At 38.8% G+C, this 27,658-nt stretch overlaps 2 protein-coding genes across 4 annotated transcripts; both read right to left on the reverse strand.

Annotated features, from left to right (window-relative positions):
- Positions 1-90: 90 nt before the first annotated feature.
- On the reverse strand, positions 91-21,429 carry lrit2 (leucine-rich repeat, immunoglobulin-like and transmembrane domains 2). 3 transcript variants are annotated; one of them, XM_043679027.1, is made up of 3 exons: positions 21,406-21,429; positions 4,422-5,172; positions 91-2,245 (listed from the first exon to the last, which is right to left on the reverse strand). In XM_043679027.1, exons 1-3 carry the CDS (start codon positions 21,412-21,414, stop codon positions 1,443-1,445), a joined length of 1,563 nt encoding a protein of 520 aa, XP_043534962.1. In that variant the 5' UTR covers positions 21,415-21,429; the 3' UTR covers positions 91-1,442. The 3 variants fall into 3 exon arrangements, with proteins under 3 accessions (XP_043534962.1, XP_043534961.1, XP_043534963.1); XM_043679026.1 differs by lacking the exon at positions 21,406-21,429 and adding an exon at positions 5,320-5,534 and having other exon boundaries at positions 4,422-5,203; XM_043679028.1 differs by lacking the exon at positions 21,406-21,429 and adding an exon at positions 5,320-5,411.
- On the reverse strand, positions 17,553-26,525 carry LOC122541873 (leucine-rich repeat, immunoglobulin-like domain and transmembrane domain-containing protein 1). The gene is made up of 3 exons (XM_043679029.1): positions 26,321-26,525; positions 24,151-24,623; positions 17,553-18,855 (listed from the first exon to the last, which is right to left on the reverse strand). The coding sequence occupies exons 1-3, from the start codon at positions 26,440-26,442 to the stop codon at positions 17,783-17,785; spliced, it is 1,668 nt and encodes a 555-aa protein (XP_043534964.1). The 5' UTR covers positions 26,443-26,525; the 3' UTR covers positions 17,553-17,782.
- Positions 26,526-27,658: the final 1,133 nt, after the last annotated feature.

Below are 27,658 nucleotides of genomic sequence, written 5' to 3' on the forward strand. Positions count from 1 at the left end.
ACTATAACCTGGTGTTGTGTGATTTTTAACTTCCTGAAGTAGGGCTTATGCCCAAAACGTCGATTCTCCTGCTCCTCGGATGCTGCCTGGCCTGTGCGCTTTTCCAGCACCACACTTTTCAACTCTGATTTTTAACTTTGTCCACCCCATTCCAACACCGGCAATTCCAAGTCATGACCAGAAAGGTAACACTTTTACTTGCTTTGCATCTTTTTTATTCAAGATTAAGTTATCTTGATTGCTATTTTGTTGAAATCCTAAATGAACATATGTTCACCAATCCTGTCATTCTCACTTTTTAACAAACCAAGAGTATTCAATCATCTTGACTGCCTTCTGTTTTTGATCTTGGAGTTACCAGTGATTCATATTAATCCCTTTGCTGTTATCAATTATGCTATACTCACTAATAGTTGTCAAACTCCATCTCTGATTCTTTATAGTTTATCTCTCTGCTGCATTGTTGTTGCACTGACTGAGAAGATCTATTCCTTGATTGGATGTATACTAAACTGATTTTATTCCTATGATAGTTTACTTACTCAAAAATTGATTTGATGAAAATAATGCACTTTGGGATGTAATAAGTAACATTAAAACGTTTTTTTCAACTGTGAACCATCTTTATTAATACATTTGCCAGTTTACAGCTCTACCATTATCAACTGCTTTTTGATAGTTATTTTGTTAGTCTTGAAAAACCATAAAATATCCAGGCCTTCTCATCTTCCTGACTGCTTTTCATTAACTTAGAAAAGTAAGACTGTGTGCTTTGAATTAATTTCCTTTTAGCTGCATTTGACGAAATTAAGCTAACAGGATCCAATGTCAACAGTGAAGTAAGCCCTTGGATAGAAAATATTAATGTGCATGAATATACCTAAAAATAATACCCAAAATCTTACATTTATATTCATTTCATTATGAATTTCTATGCCCACACTCATTGCTGAAATTGTATATGTAAAGCTATCGTGTTATAACCACAACCCACGTCAGTGACACCATTGTTCATTCTTTATTCTACGTTTTCCTGTTCCTTAGCTGGTATTCCTCGGGGAGAACCTATTCTCCAATTAACTCCACACTTCTCTGCTTCCCAACTTGATGTAAGTGTTTTCATTCATTTATAATACTAATTCCAAATGTTAGATACAAAACTTTAAAGTGATAAAATTGCGTTCACTCTCTCCTTCCACTTTTCCAAAAGACAGCACTCCTAATACCCCAGGAGATCAGCAAGACTTTTGTTCTGCTTCATCATGACTATCAATCTGAATGCCTAAAGTAAATTGCAATAACAGATGCTTTAACTAGGACCAAAATAACTGTGCCACATTGGCAGCAGATGTTCAATGTAGCCAGGGCATTCAGCCCCAAGTACAAAATATTCACTGGTGGATAAATAAATTTTGACTAAAGCAAGTTAATAGTAGTTCTGCTTAATATAATTCATCACTATTTTTGTGCTCCGTTTTGACCTTATGGGTTTTGTCTTCTGATTTTTTACGTCTTCTCCTGTCTTCCTTGGAATTTCTGTTGCAAAGCTCAGCATCACTACCTGTCTGCAGGCTGTCAAAGGTGACATCCTGTGTTCTTGTTTTCAGTGTTTTCTCTCGTCTTTGTCTTCGACAAAACTTGCTGCATTTATCAAAGCAGCTGAAACGTGTTTCTGTTGTACAAGCATACATTCCAGCCGGGACTGCCAGAATCATGGCACAAACAATGACTATAATGTGAATGAGTTTCTCCCTTTGCTCCAGTTCACTAATGTCATTGCCGGTAACAAATATAATGCATTGACCTCTCTTCGGAGGCTGATTCCTCAGTGTAACACACACCTTGTATTTTGTTGCTGGGAACAGATCGTTAACAGAATAAGTATTTACTCCTGGTCCAATATAAATCATTTCCTTTTTAGCGTCTTCGAATTTCCCAAAGTGCAGGGTGTACCAGGTCTCAGCAGGGTTCTGAGTTGCTGCATACCACTCTAGGGTTATGCCATAGACTGTTTGCTTTGCAATCCTCACATCTATATAAACATTCTCTTCTTCAAAAGCTGTCGGGGCCATGGATGATTGGGTACCCAAAGACTCTGAAGTTAAAATGTTTACCAGGATCTGCACGGATGAGTTTCCAAGATAGTTTGTAGTAATGCAGATGTAACTTCCTTCATTGGTACTCTGAGCTGATGGAATCACCAACTCTGACTTTACTGTTTCTTCATCAATATTTGCAAAAGACACTGTAATAATAAAACAAAGATGTGTTTATTAATTCAAGTCAAAGTACTTGTGTACCATGCGAAATTACTTGAGAGAGGCACAAATTTTGACAATGCTGAGGAGCAGACAACCAAAAAATAGCTTCCACATCCAATATAGTAAAATACATGCAACAAAAATGGTTATGGTAGAATAAATGGTATTGTTATGGATGTTGAAATAACTCTGCAGTGAAGCGTCCCACAAATTATCAGCCAAGGTTATCTCCAATAATAGTAAACATTCTGCATTTCTAATGTAAGTAACTAAAATACTACAAAAATCTTGGCATTTAGACTTAATGTGAAACAAGAGATGAGGTTAATCAATACTACTGAAATACATGTTGAATTTATATATCCATTGGTCATCTCAAAAGATTACATTACATAATTTCCATAGCTAATAATGTAAAATATGCATTAATTTTAGAAAGGCTGTAATAATCTCACCATCAAATCTCACCACAAATGATAATAATAAAGGCCACAGCCCAAACTGTCTTAAATTTATTTATATGGACTAGTGTTTTCCTTTCACAAAAGGTCGAGGCTGGCACTCCAGAGCATTATTGAGGGAATGCTGCACTGTCAGAGGAGCATTTTTTTACAAAAAATGTTGTTCAATTGAGGTCTTGTTTTCCAAGTCAGGTAAAAAGATCCCATGGCACTATCTTGACCAACTGCATGAGAATAATTTTATTAGTTTCCTGCTCAACATTTATCACTCAATCAACATGACAAGAGCAAATGGTCTGTTGTTGAAAGATTGTTGTTTATTGGAATTTTTTGTCTGTAAATTGGGCATGACATTTCCTACATTTTAGCAATGACTACACTTCAAAAAGTACTTAATTGACTGCAAAGTGCTTTGGTGTGCCTGTAATTGTGAAAGGCTCTATATAAATGTAAGTGATCATTGTTTTGTATTCATTACATGACATTATTTGTATGTCAACCTGAATGTAACAAAAAGGTGTATTGAAATGTGAGTGAGTTCACAGATTTGGCCTTCTTAGTTTCATTTGTAATGTCATGAGTGAGTGGTTGGAATTTGTTAATTGCCCAAACTCTCCTACCAACTATTTAGATATTTTTAAAACTACGACTATGTCTTGGGTTCGAATTAAAATGCATTAGGTCAGAAGCACAAATGAAAGTTGTCCAAATGTTACACCCGAACTTAAAATTCCCATTTTAAATGTACTGAAAAGTTTGGAAGGATTCCATATCCTGAATGAAGTACTGAAATCACAGTTTCTTTGCACCTGAGATTATTGTATTGACTCAAGAGTGGCAGTCAGTAAAGTGACACCCAATTTGATGTATGAATGAACAAATGAAGTTGTGACACAATAGTACGTTGACTTTAAAACCAGTTAGAGAGTGTCATAAATGTTTGTAATAAATCCTTTCAACATTACACATTTGCACTCTACTTTGCTCAGCTTATTTCATGACATATTGCACAAGGGCAAGCCACTGGATGAGTGAAAATGTTACCCAATTGTGATGTCATTAATGTAGGAGTTAGATTGAGTTGAGGGTCAGAACAGCAAAATCACTGAATGGTAAACTGCTTGTTCTGACAAATCAATTTATGTCTGGGAATGTAGGGATTCCTGGATGAAAGTAGTCCAAAGTGCATTAAGTTCAACTTCTATGATCTTGATAGCCACATGTTCTGGTGCTTTAATTGTTCACTAATCAGAAATTAAACTCTGTAAATTTCTGTCAGCTCACTACAGACCTAGAAACTATAGTTTGCATTGATGTGACATATCGGATTTACATTGATACAGCTACAAATCTCAAGGCTTTCCTCCTGGTGAATTTTAGGGTCTGCTGTTTTGTATCAAGATGGTTGTTAGCAACAAAATGGGACCAATTGTGACAGGAAGCAAACATCAAAATTACAGGAAGTGTGACAATATTATTCGTTATCAATGATTTGGCAACATTATTTCTGGAAATAAGAGTAATGTAATGCAATTATAGATCATCAATGTATCCTTTTTGTGCTCTGTATCCTAAACTATTAGATTCAACAGCTATCTCAAAAAAAAGGAAACTTTCATTCTGAGTATAGTTTAATTGCTATTGTACATGCAAACAAAAAGGTAACTTGCAGATCCTCACAATAGCTTGTTGGTCATACCATTAAACTTCCGAATGATCTTCCCACCATTTGTCCACCACACAGTAGGGGTAGGATTTCCTTTAGCCTCACAAAATAAATGGACCTCGTCTCCGAGTGAAACGCTCATGTTCCTGACCGCGGCCGTTGCTAACGGTTTAAAGCAACTCTTTAGTTCCACCTCGTAGAAAAATTTCCCGGTCCTGGACTCCGGGCCTGAACACGTTAGGTAAGAGTTCATCAAAATCAAAGGGGGGCTGATGGATTTGATAAAGTGCACAAAACCTTTAAGGCGGCAGTCGCAGAGCCACGGGTTATCATGAAGGGCTAGCACTGCGTTGGAATGGCTGTTCCCCTGATCCCGAGGCTGCTGGCTTCTCTGATAAACTGACCAGTTTGAGAACACATCTTGAGAAATCACCGTGAGTTGGTTGAAAGATACGTCCAGGAAGGTCAGGTTGATGAGATGCCTCAATGCGTATTCTGGGAGGACGTCCAATCGATTGTGCTTCAGATCCAAAATCTTCAAAGCCGGACAATCCTGGAAAGCTGTCCATGGTACTGAACGCAGTTTGTTCCCTTGCAGCCTCAGCTCGGACAGATTGTGCAAATGCTGCAGGCTCTTCACATGCATGAGCGTGATCTGGTTAAAATTCAACCACAGGTATTCCAAGGCACGGACTCTGGAGAATGCACCACGAGGTAGTTCTGCCAGACGGGAGTTTTCGATTCGGATCTTTCTAACATCGTGTGGAATATTCTCTGGTATTCTCTGCAAAGAGGAAGGCATGCAGATCAGACTTCTGCAAAGCAAAAAAGATACAGGCATTTACAAACTATCCTTTCTGGTTAAAAAAAAAAGAGAATATGGCAAATTTTACGAAATGGTATTGAGATAGCAATAGGAACTTGCTATCACCTTCCAAAGCTGTCATTCCTACAATAACATTCTGACACACAAGAAGCAGCTGTTGGTTTTGTACAACAGACCAGCAGAAGAAAGAACATATTCCAAATTATGTCCATGATTGCTTCAACGTAGGCAAAGCGTTTGGCTTCACACCAGACCTGTCTATAGTTAGAGATTATATCGAATCACATTAACAGTAATCCTATCTGACGCAACTTTGGGCTGGGCGGAAGGCAAGATGTGTCGGCGAAAATAAGATAAAGTCCTACTTTCATTCTCCAGAGCAAACCGGCTAGTCCTCCAGAACCGAATAAGATTGCTCAATTTACTGGAATATATTGATGTTTATTTTAATCGATTGGGGAATCGCGGTGTTACAAAACCAAATTGTAAACGAAATTCATTCCGACTTCTTAGCGTTGATCTGAAACAAACACGACACATCCATGCTGCTCAAATTCAACTCTAAGCCGCACCTGGTTCGTTCCTCTTCGTTTTTCAAATGTACGTTTTAGGTGACCCGCTTTCAGATAAATGCGATCTGAGGGGCGGGGGGTTATATCCTTCCTCTGAAGGGTCATATTAGACTCCGAACGTTAAATCTCTATTTCTCCACAGACACTGCCAGACCTGCTGAGTTTTGCTAACACGTTCTGTTTCAGATTTCCAACATCCCCAGTATTTTGCTTTAATCACTGTGTACGTGGGCCTTATTTATAGTGTATCCCCTTTACAGAGCCTGGACAAGATATACATCATCCTGTAACTGACTTATGAAATCGTATTGATGACAGCTAAATTTCTATAATATTAGTTCCATTTCGGAGATGTATACTAATTGGTGCAAACGCTAGCTAAAGGAAATGTTTAGTGGCTGCTATAAAAGAAAAGATTTCTATTTATTTAGCATATTTCTCAATTTCAGGCGATCCCAAAGGCTTTGCAGTCAATTAAGTACTTTAACACTAGCTATTGTAGTGTAAGCTTTGGGCAGTGGCTTTAGCAGTTATGGCTGTAGAACAGGTTCTACCTGTCTCTGATGTGGAGGTGCAGGTGTTGGACTGGGATGGACAAGTTCAAAAGTAACACCAAACCAGGTTATGGTCAATCAAATTTATTTGAAATCACAAGCTTTCAGAGAGCTGTTCTTTCATCAGGTGAAGTGAGGAGGAGCACACAGGCACAGAATTTATAATCAGCAAGATCATACAAGTTGTGTGAGTGTCCACTGGTTGAATAAGTCTCTGCAGGTGATCAAAAGTGTCCGATTGTGTGAGCAAAATGTCAACAGCTGAATAGCCAGTGAACGGATGACCTATTACCTGATTAATTGAGGTAGAGAGATAATTACAAAAAACTTTTAAAAAGGTGGTGCTGGAGACAAACCAAATGGATGGAATAACATGATAGGTATAAGGGTCTAACCAAAGTAACAAGAAATCCAAAACTGAACAAACTAATTAAGGTAGAGAGATCATAATGAGTTATCAAAGTGATGGTGTCAAAATCAGCTTCCACGGTAAACATATTAAAGAAGCCATCTCCTGCAGACAAGCCCTGCATGTACACAGGATCTGTTCAGATGAAGAGGACACGACAGGCAATAAAAAAAATGTTGACAGATGCCCCCATAAGAACGGGATACGATGCTCAACTCATCGATCACCAGTTCCAAAATGCCACAGCAAACAACTATAATTATCTCCTCAAAAGACAGACACAGCACTCGACCGATAGAGTATCCTTCACCATCCAGTACTTCCCTGGAGTGGAGAAACTAAACCGTGTTCTTTGCAGCCTTCAACATGTCACTGATGATGATGAACATCTGACCAAGATCATTCCTACATCTCCACTTCTCACCTTCAAACAACCACCAAACCTTAAACAGTTCATCATTCTGCCCAGTTAACTGCCCAGGACAACATTGACCACAACATCACACAACCCTGCCATTGCAACGTCTGCATAACATGTCAAATCATCGACATGGATACTACCATCACATGTGGGAACACTCATATAAGTCAGCTAATGTTGTCTATTTCTTATGTTGCAGGCAAGTATGCCCCGAGGCATAGTATATTGGCAGGACCATGCAGACACAATGACAATGGACAAATGGGCACCATGCAACCATCGCCAGACAGGAATCTTCCCTCCCATTTGACATTAATTTTAACACTTCAGTGGTCAAGGGCATTCAGCCTCCTATCTTTGAGCAAGTGTCCTCCAAGGCAGCCCTTGAAATACACAGAATCGCCAAGCAGAAATTGATAGCTAAGTTCTGTACCCATAAAGACAGCCTCAGCCATGATCTTGGGTTCATGTTACACTATATGTGACCGTACCATACTGTTTTGTGCATGTAAACATTTTCTTACCATCCTGTTTTGCACCATTGCCTTGATAAATTGTTATGATCTCTCTACCTTAATTAGTTTGTACAGTTTTGGATCACTTGTTAGTATGGTTATGACTATGTTATTCCAGTCATTTGGCTTATCTCTAGCATGACCTTTTTTTTGTAATTGTCTCTCTGCTTCAATTAATAAGATTATAGGTCATGCCTTCACTGGCTATTCAGTTGTTGTCATTTTACTCACACAGTCAGACACTCTTGATCATCTATAGAGACTTAATATTCAGCCTGTGGACACTAAACTCACACCATTTCTATGATCTTTTGATCTCTCTGATTATAAATTCTGCGCCTGTGTGCTTCTCTTCACTTCACCTGATGAAAGAGCAGCACTCAGAAGCTTGTGATTTCTAATAAACCTGTTGGACTATAACCTGGTGTGATGTGACTTCTGATCTCAATATATCCCGGGAGCACTGGGCTCGGCTATAATCTGAAGTGCATGTTGCCATTGGAATGTCGAAATAACTAGGGCAACATATCTATGTTTAATTTCTAAACCATTATTCCTCTGTCAGCTGTTCAATTAGGCTTCCAAACGCATGAAGGACAGTGCCAGATCTCTCCTGATGTTCTCTGACATTTCTCCCTCCTCTTGTGCCGTTCTTTTGGAAATCCAATCACCAAGCATGAAGAAATAAAACAGGTGCTAGCCACTCTCTCTGCGGTTTGTTCTCCCTCAAGCTGCACTGAGCTAACCTTTCTGGCTGTTACCACACTGAAACTTTGGGTGGTCCTATGTAGAAGAGCTATTCATATCTCTGGATAATGGAATACTCTTTATAGAGGGGGCGGAGAAAGCATAAAGCCTCCAGATAATTAGATGAAAGTCAAATAGGAGGACTCCTGTGCGGAATGTTACACATTGGTTGTGAAATGAGGTGAATTAAGGGGAGCTAACAGCCTAATGGTATTATCACTGGACTGTTAATCCAGAGAGTTGAAAAGGGCGGCGCTGGAAAAGCACAGCAGGTCAGCCAACATCTGAGGAGCTGGCAAATCACTGTTTCAGGCATAAGTGGCTCAGTGGCTCACACTGAGCACCATAGCACCAAGGACCCGGGTTCGATTCCAGTCCCATTGTGTTAGGTGAATTAGCCATGCTCAATTACCCATTGTGTTTAAGGATGTGTAGGTTAGGTGCATGGGGACTCCTCTGTGGAATGTTACACATTGGTTGTGAAATGAGGTGAATTAAGGGGAGCTAACACCCTAGTGGTATTATCACTGGACTGTTAATCCAGAGAGTTGAAAAGGGCAGCGCTGGAAAAGCACAGCAGGTCAGCCAGCATTTGAGGAGCTGGCAAATCACTGTTTCAGGCATAAGTGGCTCAGTGGCTCACACTGAGCACCATAGCACCAAGGACCCGGGTTCGATTCCAGTCTCGGGTAGCTGTCTGTGTAGAGTTTGCACACTCTCCACATGTCTGCGTGGGTTTCCTCTGGGTGCCCCAGCTGCATCCCACAATCCAAAGATGTTCAGGTTAGGTGAATTAGCCATGCTCAATTACCCATTGTGTTTAAGGATGTGTAGGTTAGGTGCATGGGTCAGGGGTAAATGTAGAGTAATAGGGTAGGGGAATGGTCTGGGTGGGGTACTCTTTGGAGGGTCGGTGTGGACTTGTTTGTCCAACTGGCCTGTTTCCACACTGTAGGGATTGTATGATAAGCCCTTCATCAGGATGCTGCTTGACCTGTGCTGTGCTTTTTCAGCGCCACCCTTTTTGACTCCAACTCTCCAGCATCTCCAGTCCTCACTTTTTCCCTATTAATCCAGAGACTAAGGTAATGCCCTGGGGTCACATCCCACCAAGGCATTTGTGGAATTTGAATTCAATACAATTCTGGAGATAGGAGTCTGATGATGACCATTGCCAGTAGTCAGGAAAAAACCATTTGATTCACAAATGCCCTTTAATGAACACTCTTCCTTTAGAGAAGGAAAATGCCATCCTTACCTGTTTTGGTGTACATGTGACTTCAGACCCACAGTAATATGATTGACTCTTAAATACCCTCAGAGCAATTCAGGATGGGCAATAAATGCTGGGAAAACCAGGGATATCTGGAATCATACTCCAGAGGATGTCAAACCAAAGCAGCTAAAAACTGGACTTGAAATGTGAAGTCTGATTTCTCTCCACAGATGCTGCCAGACCTGTTGTTTTTCGCTAGAAATTTCAGTTTTTGTTTATTGTAAAATTACTGATTCCTGGAAGTCTTATGCATCATTACAGTGGTGTAAGTTGAAAACAGATTTCTCCAAATTTGAAAGTGTTTTCATTGCAACAATTCAGAAAATGGGAATGGTCAAGAAATGCAATTAACAACAGTGTCCAGTAGACAAGTGTTTATGAGGAGTTTGAGAAGCACTGAAACACCAAATTCTAACAAGCTCCTGCCTAAAAGGGGTAAAACCCAGAGTGAATTTTACAGCAATGAATACCAAATAGATTCTCATCAGAGTTACCAAACCTTTCCAAAAGAGGCTTTATGGATGAAATGGGTATTGCCAAGAGAGACAATCCCCTAATCACCACATTATGCAAGAGCCAAGTGTCAACAGTAGCTTTATTTGTCATTTCTACCATATACAACTAATACAGTAAGAATGAGATAGCGTTCCTCCAGGACCGAGGGTGCTACATGGACAGCACAAACTACACGATCATACACAGGGCAGCATGAAGTGCTTAAGAAGTCAAAACATGCAAGACAGCATTCGTTTAAAATTGTGCAACTGTGCAATCAACTATTTTATGGAATAAATTGTGGAATGTTCATTTTCTTATGTCCTCAGCTACATATAAACTTCAAAAATAAGAGCAGGACTAGGCCATTCAGGCCTTCAAGTTTTCTCCACCATTCATTGAGTTAAAGAATCATACAGCAAGGAAACAGACCCTTCAGTCCAACCAGTCCATGTTGACCATAATCCCAAAGGAGAAAGTGAGGACTGCAGATGCTGGAGATCAGAGTTGAGTGTGGGGTGCTAGAAAAGCACAGCAAGTCAGGCAGCATCTGAGGAGCAGGAGAGATCCACCTAAGTGGAGGGCCCATATCCCTCCAAACATTTCTTAATCATGTGCTTACCCAATGCCTTTTAAACACTGTAACTGTACCCACATCCACCATTTCCTCTGGAAGTTAATTCCACACACGAACCAACTCTCTAGGCAAAAACAAAAATGTCTTTTTCATTTATCTTTCAATATGATCATTGTTGATCATTCAACTCAGTACCATGTTCCTGTTTCTCCTAACACAGTTTGATCCCTTTAGCCCTAAGAACTATACATAACACCTTGAAATCATTTAGTGGTTTGGCCTCAACCACTTTCTCTAGTAGAAAATTCTACAGACTGACCACTCTATAGGTGAAGATAATTCCCCTCATCTCAGATCTAAATGGCCTACCTCATATCCTTAGACTGTGACCCCTGGTTCTGGACATCCCATTCATTGCAAACATCTTTCCTGCAGTTACCCTGTCCAGTCCTGTTAGAATTATATAGGTTTCAATGAGATTTCCCCCTCATTCTTCTAAAATTCCATTGGATACAGTCCTCACTAATCTGGTGCCTTCACATTCTTGATTGTGTACTTGTATAAAATCTGATCAGAACACATCGAGGTTTTTAGAGCATTGAAAGAAGCCCTTTGGCCCATCATGTCCATGCTGATCATCAAGCATCCATTTATTCTAATCCCATTTTCCAGAACTTAGTGAGCAGGAAATCTGTTTTTTAACAATGCAAAAACACAAGAATGAAGGAAGTGGTTGGCTTTTTTCATTCACCCTTCCTCAGAAAACTAAGTTTTCCCACCCAACTCAATCCCACCTACCTTCACAGCCTTGTATGCTGTGTCATTTCAAGTTTCATCTAAATAGTCTTAAATGTCTTGATGAATCCTGCCTCTACCACCCTTTTAGGCAGTGAATCTCGGGTATCCACAACCCTCTGGGTGAAATGAAAATCCTCAAATCCCCTCTAAATCTCCTGCTCCGTAATTTAAAATTTTGCTACTCTTGATTGACACCTCTACTAAGGGAAAAAGTTCCTCCTACCTACCCCGACTATGTACCTCAGAAGTTTATACAATCAGATCCAACGTCAGCCTTTTCTGCTATAAGTAAAATAACCCCAATCTATCTAGTCTCTCTTGGTTAGATAGGCTGTGTAGACTAATAGATGCAGAGGTGCCGAAGTTGGACTGGGGGGGGGGGGGACAAAGTTAAAACTCGCACAAGTTATCTGATGAAGGAGCAGTGCCCTGAAAGCTAGTACTTTCAAATAAACCTGTTGGTCTATAACCTGGTGTTGTGTGATTTTTAACTTAGATAAAAGATGTTTACCTGCCTGTCATTGTAACCCTTTACAAACAATGAATATACTCCAAACAAAATTATAACAGAACTTTAAGAGTTTACCTTGACAGTTATGGATCATAAGGAGAATCCCCAGACTATATGAGTTGGTAGGGGAATTGTTTCATGGAATTCAAGAGTTAGAGTGGCAAAAATGAATAACATGCCTTCACACTTGAAAGCAGGGCTTTCACCTCTAATGATGCAATTTTTCATGCAATATTTTCTGTAAGAATCCTGAATGAAATTAGTAAAATCTAATTCCTGATGGTAGACAAAACTCAAAAGTTTAATTTTGCACAGAAGTGGCAGTCTCAAATAATTGAGAGAGCTGCTGTGAGAAATAGAAATCTCAAGTGCTCTTGCAGTTGATTTTCTCTGAAACAGCAAAGGACAGAAAGAGGATGAGATTCATTATTCTGTGTCTGACCCAGTCTGGGAATAAACATGAAATATTTGCCTAGAAGTGGCAATTAGTTAATTCTTCCAGTATTCTGACTGCTGGTGTCTTATTTTGATGAGAATCCAAAATTGCAGGCCAATATGAATTCTGAATCTTTAATATAAAGACATTTTTGCATTTATATAACACTTTATCATGTTTTTAAAAACATGCCACCTGTCTTAATGTACAAGGAATTGCTTTAAAATTTGCAGTAGCTATTTTCTACAGAAGATCCTACAAGCAGTATTGTATTAGTGAGCAGGCAATCTGTTTTTTAACAATACTAAAACACAAGAATGAAGGAAGTGTTTGGCTTTTTTCATTCACCCTTCCTCAGAAAACTAAGTTTTCCCACCCATCTCAATCCCACCTACCTTCAGCCCCACATCCACATTACAGCATCCAAATGCCCTGAAGACCGCAGATGATTTTAGATCTAATATCTGGCCCTAACTATAATTTATGCCATACATTAACCACTTCCAACAAGTGAGAATCCAATTATCACCCTGTGACATCTATTGGCATTATCATTGCTGAATTCTCCAATGTCAATACCTAGGGGTAACCATCATTCAGAAATGAACAGAACCAGCCATATAAATGTTTTGGCTGCAAGAGCAGGTCAGATGCAAAGAATCTTGCAGCAAATAACAAGAGGGCATAGGTTTAGGGTGAGAAGGACAAATTACAAAAGAGACCTAAGGGGCAACTTTTTCATGCAGAGGGTGGTACAGAATGAGCTGCCAGAGGAAGTGGTGGAGGCTAGCACAATTGCAACATTTAAAAAGCATCTAGATGGGTATATGAATAGGAAGGGTTTCGAGGGATATGGGTCGAGTGCTGGCAGGTGGGACTAGATTGGGTTGAGATATCTGGTCGGCATTGACGAGTTGGATTGAAGGGTCTGTTTCTGTGCTGTAAGTCTCTATGACTTTATGACTTGAAATAATCCCCAAAGCCTGTCCACCATCTCCAAGCCACAAGTCAAGAGTGTGATGAAACACTCCCCATTTGCCTGAATGATTGCTGCTCCAAAAAAATTCAAGAAGCTTGACAACATCCATGACAAATCAGCCTGCTTTATTGGCATTACATCTTCAAGCGTTCACTCCCGCCACTACTGATGCTCAGTAGCAAAATGTGTACCATCCACAAAATGCACTACTGTAATTCCCAAGATTCCTTAGACAGCTGCTTACAAACGCATGACCACCACCATCTAGGGTAGTGGATACATGGGAACCTTGCCACCCACAAGTTCCATTCTGTGCCTCTCACACTCCCAACTTGGAAATATACCTCCATACCTTCATTGTCACTATATTGAAATCCTAAATTGAAAGCATTGTGGGTCTACCAAAATGAGGGCAAAGTTTCAAGAAAGCTGCTTACCTCCTCCTTCTCAAGGGCAACTAGGGATGGGTGATAAATGCTGGCAGACCGAATGATATCCACATCTCATAAATTAACTTTTAAAAATCTATTATCTCAGTATTGATCACTCCTTACCTGACAAAGTGATCCCTGCAATTGATCCTAAATGGAGCTTTAACTTTGATTGTACCTATGTTTGTTTGTCCTGCATGCTTGATTCAACTTGCAATGATTGTTTAGAATTGGTTAACTGTTCCATCCTATTCCTCCTTCATTTATAACTACTGGCTGTCTTCTCATTCTCTTCTTTTTGAAACTTTGTAATCTCTCCAGGTTCAATTTTATGTCAATTTGGATCAGCCACATTGTCCTTCTCTGCCTCACTTGGTTTTGATGGCCATTTGGTCCTACTCAAAGTCATTTGCCTTATTCATTGCGTAACCTTGCAAATGCACTACAAAGTTCAACAAGATGACCTTAGATTTATACTCCACATTTTGACAATAAAATACTGCCCTCAGAAAACCCTTGGAAAGGTTTTACATGAAAAACAGTCTCAAGGCAGTGGGTGATTTAGATAAAATGCATGGTGTATAGGCATTGTCTCAAAAAGGTGAAGCACTAAGTGCTCAATAAAGGAATTATGGGAAATGTGTTGGCCAGAGTGAAACCATGATTTCCTGTATGTTCAGGTAATGTTCTTAAAATTGGTTTCCTGCTTTCATATTTTTCCCTGAGTATTCTGTAATACAAAGGTGCACCTATCATTGTTCATAATATTTCCTTTCTTAAAAGAAAATAATACCCTATATTCAACTTACTTAAAAATAATTTCCCTACCTTGTATAATTTGAAAATGTATTGAGACCAACTGGGAAGGTTTTCTAAAAGGTACCAAGAAAAACATTTGAATCTTGACTACCTTAAGTCTAAAACATACACAAAAGCCAGGAAAGCTTAAAATAATTGCTTCACGTTGTTATAATCTTTTATAAGCTTGACATATGTTGCAGAATTTATTGGTAAGATTACATGTTTTTTCTTTAGCTGGGAATGTCTGCTGTGATAGCTTAGGTTTGTCAGTAGGGGGAGTTCAGAACTAGAGGGCATAGGTTTAACGTGAGAGGAGAAAGATCTCAAAGAGACCTAAGGCTTTCACGCAAAGGGTGGTACGTGTATGGATTGGGCTGCCAGAGGAAGTGGTGGAGGCTGGTACAATTGCAACATTTAAAAGGCATTGAATGGGTATATGAATAGGAAGGGTTTAGAGAGATATGGGCCAAGTGCTGGCAGCATGGACAGGTTAGACTGAAGGGTCTGTTTCCATGCTGTACACCTCTACGACTCTATGACTATAAGAAGTATCAATTCTGCTTCGTAATCCACAGAAAGATGCAGAAACCTAGTGTCATATAATGTCAAAATTAGCAAAATAAAAAAAAATACTTTTTCCCAACACACTATATAATATGTTGCGTGTCATCACTATCTGTTCCTCAGAGATTCTGGTAACGTCTAGTTCCTGGTGCACTTTATTTTATAGATGTGAATCCTTCCAATTACCCCATGCTAAGGTATGCATGAATATATATTCACTCCCTGGCACAACCTGCAGTGCATTGTTGTTTGGTTGTATTCCATTTTAAGTAGAAGGTGAGGGAATGGTTTCATTTCAAGTTTTTAAGATATTAAAAGGAGTTGGGTAAAATAAATGAGGCATTTTTCTTGCTGGTTGGAGTGTTGAGGGAAAGGGTTTGTAGTCTAAAGTTTTGAGTCTGCTTTTAAGAGAACTTCTAATTCAGAAAATTTCAAAATCCAAAGGGCAGTAGAAATTTGGAACTCTGCATAATTATTGATGGCTCAGTTACTAATTTTAAATCTGATTTCGATAGATTATTGTTAACCAAAGGTATGAAGGGATACGGAGCAAAGATGGCTATGTGGAGTTGGGTCACAGGTGATCCATAATCTCACTGAATGCCAGAACAAGCTCAAGGGTGAAATGAAGTCCATCTATTCCAATGTTCATGTGTTCCCCAATAATATTGGAAAAAAGGGCTTGGACTATATGAAGTTTCATTTTCAGTTTCAAAGTTTAAGGTAGTGTTTGAATACTAGAACATAGGGGCTGCTCTCATTTGAGAGAAGCAACTGGTGGTGATTTAACCTGAGGGCCAACAGACCTCAGGCGAGGGAAGAGGTTGAGAAGGAAAGTCCTATGGTAAGACTTCAAAGTAGAGAACTTTCTGTACAGTGACACTACATGTAGCATGGTTTCCTTTAGTTGGATATGCTGCTGATAAATAGCTCAATTGATGTTTTGGCCAAACTTGCATAGCTCTGCACAAAGTGGTCTGAAGATCAGATTTGCCATTTTTCACATTGTAATAAACAAGCTAAACATTTCAATCAAGAAAATCACTCCTTTCAGATACTACTGGGATTCTAACATTTATTGTACTGATGATATGTGTAAGTTGGCTGAGTGGCAAATGTTCAGATGTTCTGAGCCAATTACAAAATGCACCTTCAAAGTAATTTCTTTCATCAAAGCAACAGAACAGAGCAAAAGAAAGCAGCAAGTATTGCTGTAAAACATTCACACACCAAATTGTTATATAACAACATAAATAAAATGCACAACTGTTAGCCATCGGAAGTACAACAGTAATGTTAAAACTGTTGCTACCCATTCTGTTACATAAAGCTTTTCTTAGGCAAGGTGTACAGACAAGGACACTGAAACAATATCATAGTTTGATGCAGAAACAGGATAACGAAAGAACCTATCTACTGTTTGAAAGATATATTGGATGGAATTTCTTCCTTACAGAATGTAAACAGACATTCAGATGAGCCAAGCAATGAAGTGGAGGGGTTAATATATCCAGGGAAGCAAGAGCTTAGAGATTGAACTTTCAATGCTGGGTTCAAACCAAATCTTGATTTATGGTTTGATAGCGTGCTTTGCTGAGTGTAATGTTCACAATATGGTCTGGATCAATTTAACATATAGATATTTGGAAATGTTACTCAGGAGGTCAAGGATGGTTGGTTAGGAGATTGGAAAAAGATCCAAGGTTGAGGCACGGTGTAGGAGTCAGCTGGAAGGAAATTCATTCAGCTTCGGGCTTTGCTGTGCTGTATTTGACTGGAAATGTGTGATATTGACACTGACACCCCAAGGCAGGAAGTCTTTAATTTCTGGAAGGTGATATTCTTGTTGATCTTAAATTAACAATCAAAAATACAGACACTGTTGGGTATGAGATTTATAGCTGCACATGGCGAAAGAGGTCATAATACTAACTAGTTCTCCATTCCTAAAATTTCTTCAAAACTGTATTGCCTTCACAAAGAATCCAAGGATCATGGTTTATTGTTGCCTTATTGTTGCTCACGGGGCAGCATGGTGGCTCAGTGGTTAGCATTGCTGCCTCACTGTGCAGGGACCTGTGTTTGATTCCCACCTTGAGCGACTGTCTGTGTGGAGTTTGCACATCCTCCCCGTGTCTGCATGGGTTTCCTTCAGGTGCTCTGGTTTCCTCCCACAGTCCAAAGATGTGCAGGTTAGGTGGATTAGCCATGCTAAATTGCCCATAGTGTTAAGTGCACTAGTCAGAGGGAAATGGTTACTCTTCGGGGGGTCAGTGTGGACTTGTTGGGCTGGAGGGCCTGTTTCTATACTGTAGGGAATCTAAACTTTCTGTACATGTATTAGTCATGTTGAAATTCTGGAATATGGGGCTTAGATTTGATTAGCCTTTTGGCAGGGGAAATAGTGAGAAGTTAGTTTATTTGCTAATGGTATGTCCATTCAGATGAACAAGTTTGATTGATCCAAATGCATATGAGTCGATCAGCAGAAATATTCATGCTGTTGTACTTCACTGTTTGTTGCTTCTTCAGAATCTAAACTGGATCTTGGTGAGAGAAGTCGATTAGACTCATCTTTATTGTGGCGAGTCTGATATTCTCCTTCAGCACCGCTGGGTTTGGGCCCTGTTGACAGACTCTCAAACGTGACGTATGAGTCATTTTGGAAACCCTCTTCTGGTGGCTTAATCAGAAACTTTCTGCAGCGCCTCTTCAGTGCTCCACAGCAGACAATGAGAGTGAGAGGGACCACAATAACACAGGCCACAGTGATCACCACCAGGTTAATTAGTTTCTGTGTCCCACTTGCATTAGCTACTTCATCTGTGGAGAAAATTACGCACTGTTCCTTCTTGGGAATGAGGCCTTTGAGACAAATGCAAACAATATACTTGGTCTGTGGCATTAAACCACCAATGGTGATTTTGGTCTTTCCAGGACTCACATTTATTCTTCGCATTTCCCTTTCACCGAAAGTAGTGTATAGAATGCTAAAGATTGTGATATTTGTAGCCTTTGGAGATCTCCAAGCCAGGGAAACACTATGATAGGTACCCCCTATAACTCTAACAGTTCTGACCAGACAGTCTGCTTCTGGCTGAGTTGAAGAAGGACTAGATGTAATATTGTCAGAAAAATCATCAGCACTTCTTCGCTTTTCCAATAAGCCACTAACTTGTGGAGGATCCATAACCTGTGAAAAAATTTCTGATGCATCTTCATTTGGTTTAACCTGGTGGTTAGGCATGAGGAAGTAATCTGTCCCATTTATACCATGAAAGATCCCTGATGACTCCCTTGGTGATACTGTGGTGGTCAGTGCAGTCACATACTTGGCCATGAGCTTCCTCATTTTTCTGAAGCATGTTCTTTTGGGTGTGGTTTTGATTGGTGCTAATGCAATGGCAGAGTTCACCACAAGAAGGGAAATCGAAGCATTTGATGTACCCACCAAATTACTGGCTCTGCACAAATATATTCCAGAATCCTGATGGGATGTAGTTGATAGACTGAGTGCAGACCACTTCAATCTCTCATGAGAATTGTCCTGTATTACTGTAAAACACAACATTTGCAGCATTTTATATTTGAGTTGGAAGTTACAAGAATATGTGCTTTTTCTGGATTAAAAATGAAATACATTTAAATGTGCCTGCTGTTGTTCCTCATCAACTAGTGTTGTCTATAGAAATTGCTGGCAAATATTGGAACTCTCCATTACAGGTGCAAAATAATCTTGATAAAAGAGAGAAAAGACTTTCATGTCATAATGGGTTCTTCTGACTTGAAGGTTAAAATTTGCAATTAACAATTGTACTTAAACATCACAAATTTTCAAGATGAATCACAGGAATTATTACAGTGCAGAAGAAAAAAATCATTCAGCCTATCTTGTCTGTGCGAGCTCTCTGAATGAACAATTCATTTAGTGCCATTCTCCTGCATTCTCCCAGTGAGCCTGCACATTGTTTCTTTTCACAATAACTATCTAATTCCCTTTTGAATATCTCCACACTCTCAAGCAGTACATTCCATACCTTAACCACTCACAGCATGAAAAATATTTTTGTTGTAGTGAGAGGGGAAAGATATAAAAGAGACCAAAGGGGCAGCTTTTTCATGCAGAGGGTGGTATGTGTATGGAATGAGCTGCCAGAGGAAGTGGTGGAGGCTGGTACAATTGCAACATTTAAAAGGCATTTGGATGGGTATATGAATAAGAAGGGTTTGGAGGGATATAGGCTGGGTGCTGGCAGGTGGGACAAGATTGGGTTGGGATATCTGGTTGGGTTGGACCGAAGGGTCTGTTTCCATGCTGTACATCTCTATGACTCTATATCATTTTTGTTATTTTTCACTAATTACTTTAAATCTGTTGCCACTCATCCTTGATCCTTTCATGAATGGGAACAATTTCCTTCTATTTACTCTATCTTGATCTTGAATACTTGAAAGAGATCACTTAGCTTCTCTTCCCTGAGCTAAACAGTCCCAATTTCTCCAACATACCTTCATAATTGCCCTCATCTCTGTAACCATTCTGGTAAACTTCTGTACACTCATCCATGCCTCCCCTTATTTTTTGAAAGTGCAGTGCCCAGAACTGGGTGCAATATTCCAGCAGAAGCTGAAGGAGTGACTTACATAACTTCAATATAACTTCCTTGCTCTTATACACTGTGTCCCCATTAATAGAGTTTCATATACAGTATGTTCTATTAACTCAACCTCTCCTGCCACCTTTATGATTTGTGCACATTTACACCGAGGACCTTCCAACCTTACATTTCCTTTAGAGTTATTTATTTTATTTTATATTGTCTCTCCATGTTCTTCTATACAAAGCTATCACCTCACATTCTCTGCATTGATCTTTATCTGCTGCATAACCACCCTGTACCTGTGTATGTTCATCTGAATTTCTACATGATCCCCTTCATGGTTGACAATGCTGCCAAGTTCCATATCATTTGTAATTTTGAAATTGTACTATATATTTAAGAAGTTAATATTTAGCAGAAAATGCAAGACTCTCAACACTGACCTTGGGGACTTCCACTACAAACCTTCCCAGACCAATATTCTGTTTCCTGTCAGTCAGCCAATACAATAGCTTAAATCAACCACCGAAGTGCACGTTAAAATAGGAATTTTTTAATGAATTTTGGGTGCCGCAGACTGGACCAGGGTTTATTGCTTGTCCCTGGTTACTTTGAGAAGGTAATGGTGAGTTCTTGAACTGTGGTCTTAAAAAGATATGTCAGAAGGCAGCTTCAAATTAAAAGACACATGTGTTTCACATTAACGTACATTGCTTTACACAGTAGAATTTCAAGGCTTTGATCAACTGCCACAGCTTGCATATTTCACAAACATTTACAGGTAAATTATAGCAGGCAATCTAATGGTAAGACTTTGTTCGGGAGCGAATTAAGGGTTATGGAACCCAGATAGGTAAATGGAGTTAAGATACAAATCAATCATGACATAACTGGATGGCAGAACATGCTTATGAGGATAAATGTCCTATTCCTGTTCCTATGCCCCAATGAGAAATTACAATCCTTAATTCTATTTAGCTGGGTTAATCTAAGTTTAAGAAACATCAAAGTTTAATGTAAAGGCAAAGCTTATCGGAAACAGAACATTTGCCTCTGCAGCAGTGTGAAGTAAACTTTTAAAGTCATACAATATTTATGGACATATAGAACACATGGATTATGCAATATAAGATGGTCAACTAGGTGTAATTGTAAGACAATATTTTATTGGAAGGATCCAACGTTAAATTATGAGAGCAAACCTAAAAGTTTTAAATTGTTATCTAAAAATAGATCATTCCCTTCTGGTTGCAGTAACATGCCCAAATATTTTGTAAAAATCTATTCTTGATTGATAATCTTTCAACATGTGTACTGGCTATAATCAATGTGCTAATCTCTTCAGTGAAGGCTGACTGAAAAATGTAATCACAGTATTTATTGAGATTAGTATAAGTAAGTAACAGTTGGGTATATATTGGAGCTTAATGCTTCCTTAGTATCAGAGTTTAGTTTTTTTAACTAAAAACAGTTAAAAAATGGCTTTATTTGACCAGAGACCTACCTGTATCATTCAACAGGATATTATCCAATCTAAGCCAACTAATGTCTGGAATGGGAACCCCTGTAGCGACACAATATAGTGAGACAATTCTTCCCATGACTGTGGTCACTTTACTTTCCACGGCATGAATTGTTGGACTCTGGCACTTTTTTAGGTCAATGCTGCTGAGTTGGGATTCAGAGAGGTTTTCTGGCCATGTGCACTTTAATCCAGGGTCCATCAAAGCTGTAGTTAAACCATTCCTCTTGACCAAATGAACTAGTTCTGATAATCTGCAGTCACATTTCCAAGGGTTGCCATGTAGTCCTATTGAAAGGAACAAGTGTACATTTCGTTCAGAGGAAAGGATTGCAAAACATGTGGATCTGCACTGTTGGATATAAATTCTTTCATTTTAGTATATTAAAATTTTAAATATTTTAGATACACATTTTTAAATTATTGATCCTGCCTGCACAGCAAGGCTTTCAGCTCTTCTGAAGTTTTGATGTGAGTTGTTATCTCACAGTTTCTGATAGTCCAAGGGACCAATCAGTCATCATGCAGTGTGCCTCAGTAAAGTATTACACTCTGGAGGGTAATGCAGCCAACTACTGTGATATCCTCACCTTGTGTCTTTTCCAGGGCACTGATGAGGAGCAGAAAACCAAGTTGATATTTACTCTGGCAGGAAACGCCATCTCAGTTGTACTGTTCTCATTGCCACATTACTTCAGAATAGCAAACTCATCACGTGAAAAACATTAAAGTTCATATTTGATTGAATATTCTACCCTCCCAACAAGTAACATAACAGAACAAAAAAAAAGGTGGAAAGGCAGGTTACGAAAGGGGTACAGACAATTTACAGAGATATTGAAAGTTTAAGTTAAGTGGGCAAAATGTTGGCAAATGAAGTACAATGTGGGAAAATGCAAAATTGTTCATTGAGAACAAAAGCACAGAATATTATTTAAATGAGAAAAACTGTAGAAAGTTGCAACACAAAGGGTTTTGGGTATATGAAACACAGAAAGCTAGCACACAGGCACAGCAGATAATCAGGAAAACTAATGGAATGTTGGCCCTTATTTCAATAGGGTTGGGTGTAAAGAGTAGGGAAATTTTACTGCAACTGTACAAGGTGCTGATGAGACCACATCTGGAGAACTGTGAGCAATTTTAGTCCCCTCTATTTAAAAAAAGATATAATTTCATTGGAGGCAGTTCAGTGAAAGTTCACTCAGATGATCCCTGTTCTGGAATAAAGATTAAACAGATTGGGATTCTACTTTCTGGAATTTAGAAGAATGAGAGGTGATTTCATTGAAACATAGGATTATTGCGATGCTTGACAGGGTAAATGTTTAGAGGATGTTTCCCCTTACGGGAGAGCCTAGAATCAGAGGGTTTAGTTTCAGAATTAAGGGGCATCAATTCAAGACTTAGGTGTGGAGGAATTTCTTCACTCAGAAGGTTTTGAGTCTTTTGAATCTTTGCTACAGATATCTGTTGGGCATTGTCCTTTTGTATATTTATAAGGCTGAGATAAATAGATGCTTGATTAGTAGGGGAATCAAATGTTTTGGTGAAAGGGAAGGAAAGTTGATGTGAGGACTGGTGGATCAGCCATGCTCCCGTTGAATAGTGGAGCAGATTCAAGGAGTCAAATGACCTACTCTTGTTTGTATATCTTATTGCCTTTGCAAAGTTGTGTAACACCCAATCTTAAGGTGGTTATGAGAAATATTAAAATGGTCCCTACATTCATTTGATCATAATTGTTACGAAAAAATTAATAAGTGATGTAACTAAAATTTTACATGAATGTATACAATCTATTGTTTGTAGTCACATTGTCTTTAGTTGCTAATTTTATGACATTAATTTGTTTATTTGTAAATTTAAGTGCAATAACAGCAAACATTGACATTTGCCAAGGAGAAGTGTGGGACTTTAACTGACCTTATATCTATATTCCCTCTTTGATTGAAGTCAGGTACATGAAAAATAAAGTATTATAAATAAGCATATGCTGAGGAATTATATTAAATCAATTGGACTCCTAATTTATGTTGTGGTAAATCTGAACATATTGGGTATACTGTACAGGAAAACATACAATATTGCAGGTTTTTATGTATTGGCAATTGAATACAGTCCTAATAGTTTCTTCAGTGTGTTCTGAATCATGATGACGAAAAGGCAAGTGGGGTATATAATTACCACAGTGTTGCCTATTATTTTGCATTATAGAGGTGTTTGTCCTTGTTGTTGAGTTATGAGCACCATATCAGGTGTGATGATTAAGAGTTGTTTCAGCGTCACTTTATACAAACAGAAGGATAACCTCAAATTCAAAATACATTGCACCAGCAATCAGTTAAAACTCATAGTCAACAAAACTCATAACTTGAGGTAAAAGAAAATTAACATATATATAGAAGTAAACTTAATGATTTGAGCCAGTCAAATGATTCAAAATAAAGAAGTTGAGGTAAGAGTATAGCAGAGAGACACTTGCCATAGTGAAAAGCAAATGCATAACAGAGGAATATTACATTTCTGTTGTTACATGTGACACTGCAGCTTTCTCTAAAATTGCTTGCTTAAGAAACTAATCACCAATCAAAATGTATTATTTTAATGGAGAATTATGTCAATAAATTAGCTAAAGATCTACCTTTTATGAGAATGAAACATTATTGATGGGTTTTTACAAATGAGTCTACTGCACAGCAGAGATAGGGCATTCTTTGTGCTTACCTATGATGCGTTTTGAATTGTCGGTTGATGAAGTTGCACGGCACACCTTTGGAGCAGTCAGCCAGATGGAAATCACTTTGATTGACAAGGTAGTCAGCTGGTTTCCTGATAAATCCAGGTAGATGATATTTCTTAAATAAGTGGCTGCTTGGCTCGGGAATGATTGAAGAACATTGTCATGTAAGTCAAGGAGCCAGAGTTGTGGCAAATAAGAAAGGGCTTCCCATGGAAAAGTTGCAAGTGCATTTCTATCCAGACGAAGTTCCTTCAGACCGATTACACTCTGCAGACTCTGTCTGTCAAAGCTGCTGATGGAGTTACTGGACAGCCAAATGTACTCCAGACTGGAGGTAGAAGAGAAAGCTTGGGTGGGAATTTGTTTAATTAATGTTTTCTCAATCACTAGTTTTACAGTTTCAGCTGGAATATTGTTTGGAAACAGAGTCATTTCAGGGTCATTACAAAGCACAGTCCTGAAAGTAAAGAGAATCTCTTGTTAGTTTAATTATTCATTACATGTGACAACTAAACAAACTTTTTAGTTGCAGAGAACACAGCATGGTAATTTTTTTTGCTTGTTTGTGATCCAGTTTTCTCCCATCTTTGCTTGAAAGCTGCTGTGACACTGAGTGTTATCAATTCTCCTGTAATATGTCTGAGTAATGTGGACCGAGGCAGTGTGGAGCAGCCAGTTGATCTACCATGAAAAGTGAGGGCTATGAGAGCAAAGACAAGTCCTCATCATACCAATAGTTTTTCCATCCCTGAAGTGAAGGAGAAGATTTAGCTCTCCCTATTCCTGGATACCAATTGTGTTGTCCTCATTTCAGTCTTAGCTGAATTCTGGCATTGGGCTTGCTTGGCCTCTAGCTTCACTACCAACTGAAGGAAATTTGGTCCAAAAAGCTTCACTTGTTTGCAAGTAGCTCTCTGCTGCTCAGAACCAGGTTTAGACAGATATTCTCTTACACTGAGCATTAATGAGGCATGAATAATAGGAAATGTAATATAGGATATACATCCATCAATTAGGAATGGTTGTACTAATCTTGATTTAACTTCAGCTGAAAAATGCCAGAAACAGCAAAGACAAGTCAGGAGTGGTGCTCAAAGAAGTTCTTACCACATTCCATTTGAGTTATGGCAGCCAATTGGGTGGCATGGTGGCTCAGTGGTTAGCACTGCTGTCTCATAGTACCAGGGAGCTGGGTTCAATTCCAGCCTCAGGTGACTGTCTGTGTGGAGTTTTTATGTTCTCCCTGTGTCTGTGTGGATTTCCTCTGGGAGCTCTGTTTCCTCCCACAGTCCAAAGATGTGCAGGTTAGGGTGATTTGATCATGCTAAATTGCCCATGGTGTTCAGGGAAATGTAGGTTAGGTGCACTAGTTAGGGGAATGGGTCTGGGTAGGATGTTCTTCAGAGGGTCAGTGTGGATATTTTGGGCTGAACGGCCTGTTTCCATACTGTAAGGATTCTAATCTAGCTCAATTTTCTTTACCTTCTCTTAAATTTTATTATTTATTATCAAACGCAATATGTATTTGTCAGTAATATGCACTTTGGAGAAGTAATTTAAATGTAAGTGCCTCAATGAAAGTATGATGGAGCTTCACATTTAATCTGTAGAAATGGAAATGTCTTGACTAATTAAGACTTAATTCACTAGGTCGACAGCTCAGAAGAAATTACCTCAGAGCTGACATCAATCAAAGAAATTCATAATAGTTTCCTGAATTAAACATGATTTCAATATTTATAATTTTCTTTTAGTATAGACAATGCAGATAAGGAGTAAAAATTGTATTGTAGAATAAAATACAATGTCAAATATTAAATATTGAGGAAATTGAAATACAGCAAAGTTATCCTCAGTGCTTTTTTGAGCATTGTAAAATGTTTCCAAAAATATGCAATGATATTCTACAATTTACCTCAGTACAAAGTATACATATATAAATTGATATTATGGCAGATACTGCTAGAAATCTATTAGAAAAGCACAACTAAAATTAATCTCTTCGGAAGTAAATATGTTGAACATTAGAAATGATAAATTAAGTGCATGGAATTTTGGGAAAGGACAATTTCAATTGTACAACTATGCAGTTTCAGTTATAAAATAATTAGATATCTCTCCCAATTTAAACCCAAAGTTGAAATGCTGAGATACCTTGTCATGTGTTCACCACTGTAATTCTGGAAAGTGCAAATGCATTGAGAAGGGCACGAGCAGAAAGTCACAGACAGATCGCCAAAACACAAAAAGCAAAGCATCCAAATGTTGAGTGACATTTTCTCTGCTCCTCATAGCACTGGTGATCTGAAGACTGTGCTGCTTAACACAGCTCCAGCAACATCTCTCTGTCTTTGTGGCTCACAATCCAAAGTCCTCAGCTGCTGCAGTGAATCCTGAGATAAAAAAAGGATAGAAAAGGATTAAGAAGGGCTTTCTGCTGTCATGAGATTGGTATATAGTCTGGGCACCATCGGGAGATATTGTACTGAGAGAGCTAACATGCAAGGATGTGAATTATCCTGGCATTGTTTTATTCTCTTTAAATGCATGTGTATTTGTTTGCATGGAGATTAATTGGATAGTATCATTCAATATGATACCACTGCAGAAGGGTAGGAATAAACTGAATGGTCTACTTAGATGAAGTAGAACCGTTCCTTAATGTTGATGGACCAATGGTTTACTTCTGTTTTATATCATTCTATGCTTCTGAAATAAAAATCATGTTGTATTAATTATTTAATTGCTAAATGGAACAAGCCGTAAAAGTTTGATGAAACCAAAGGTAAATGCTATAGGCAGTATAGCTGGCATTCCTTCCAATCCACATCTATTCAAAAAAGCGACATGCATGTTCAGTTCAAGACTGACACGATGCTCAAGGTATGTTTGAGGTTAAACCTAACGGAATCTGAGCAAGTTGATTAAAAATAACTGAAACTGCTGGAGAGGACTCTTGTGGTACAGCAGTAGCGTCCCTACCTCTAAACCAGGAGGCTTGGATTCAAGTCTCGCCTGCTCCAGGGAATGTGTCATGATACCTTTGATACAGGTTGATTAAAAATACCTGAAACCTGATGGAGGAAAAGATCTCTGGTGAATGAGCAAGTGGGATGTAATTTAAAAGGTAAGTGCATTAGGCCTTCTAAAAATGTTTTTCTGTACTGTTACTGTGTTCCCATCTGGGCTGCTAGACTTTTATGAGCTGGAGTGACAGGTATTATTTTGCCACAACCCCCAAAGGGAACAAAGGCTAGACAATGTATGCTGGTCTGACCAGAAACAATGACATCCTCTGAACTAATAAAGGAAGTAAACAAATCTTTATTTGGGAAGTGTTTGCCACAAGGAAACTTTCAAAGTGATGTCCAGTGGAAAAGTAGACAAGTGATAATGTACCACATCATTCAGGCTTCTTGATGAGTACTGTGTGATCTTCTGTATGCACCTACAGCCCACAGCCGTAAAGCCACAGGAAGCTCATCTTGGCCG

The sequence above is a fragment of the Chiloscyllium plagiosum genome, chromosome 38 (genome assembly GCF_004010195.1).
Source record: "Chiloscyllium plagiosum isolate BGI_BamShark_2017 chromosome 38, ASM401019v2, whole genome shotgun sequence".
NCBI lineage: Eukaryota > Metazoa > Chordata > Chondrichthyes > Orectolobiformes > Hemiscylliidae > Chiloscyllium > Chiloscyllium plagiosum.

Coding starts and splice junctions, on each gene's coding strand:
- LOC122541873 (XM_043679029.1), bottom strand. CDS start 26,442: ATGTCACTCAACATTTGGATGCTTTGCTTTTTGTGTTTTGGCGATCTG. Junction 24,624..26,320: donor AGTGGTGAACACATGACAAG/GTATCTCAGCAT, acceptor CTTTACTTTCAG/GACTGTGCTTTGTAATGACC. Junction 18,856..24,150: donor CAATTCAAAACGCATCATAG/GTAAGCACAAAG, acceptor TGTGTTTTACAG/TAATACAGGACAATTCTCAT.
- lrit2 (XM_043679026.1), bottom strand. CDS start 5,426: ATGGACATAATTTGGAATATGTTCTTTCTTCTGCTGGTCTGTTGTACA. Junction 5,204..5,319: donor AGGAATGACAGCTTTGGAAG/GTGATAGCAAGT, acceptor TTTGCTTTGCAG/AAGTCTGATCTGCATGCCTT. Junction 2,246..4,421: donor GATCATTCGGAAGTTTAATG/GTATGACCAACA, acceptor TTATTATTACAG/TGTCTTTTGCAAATATTGAT.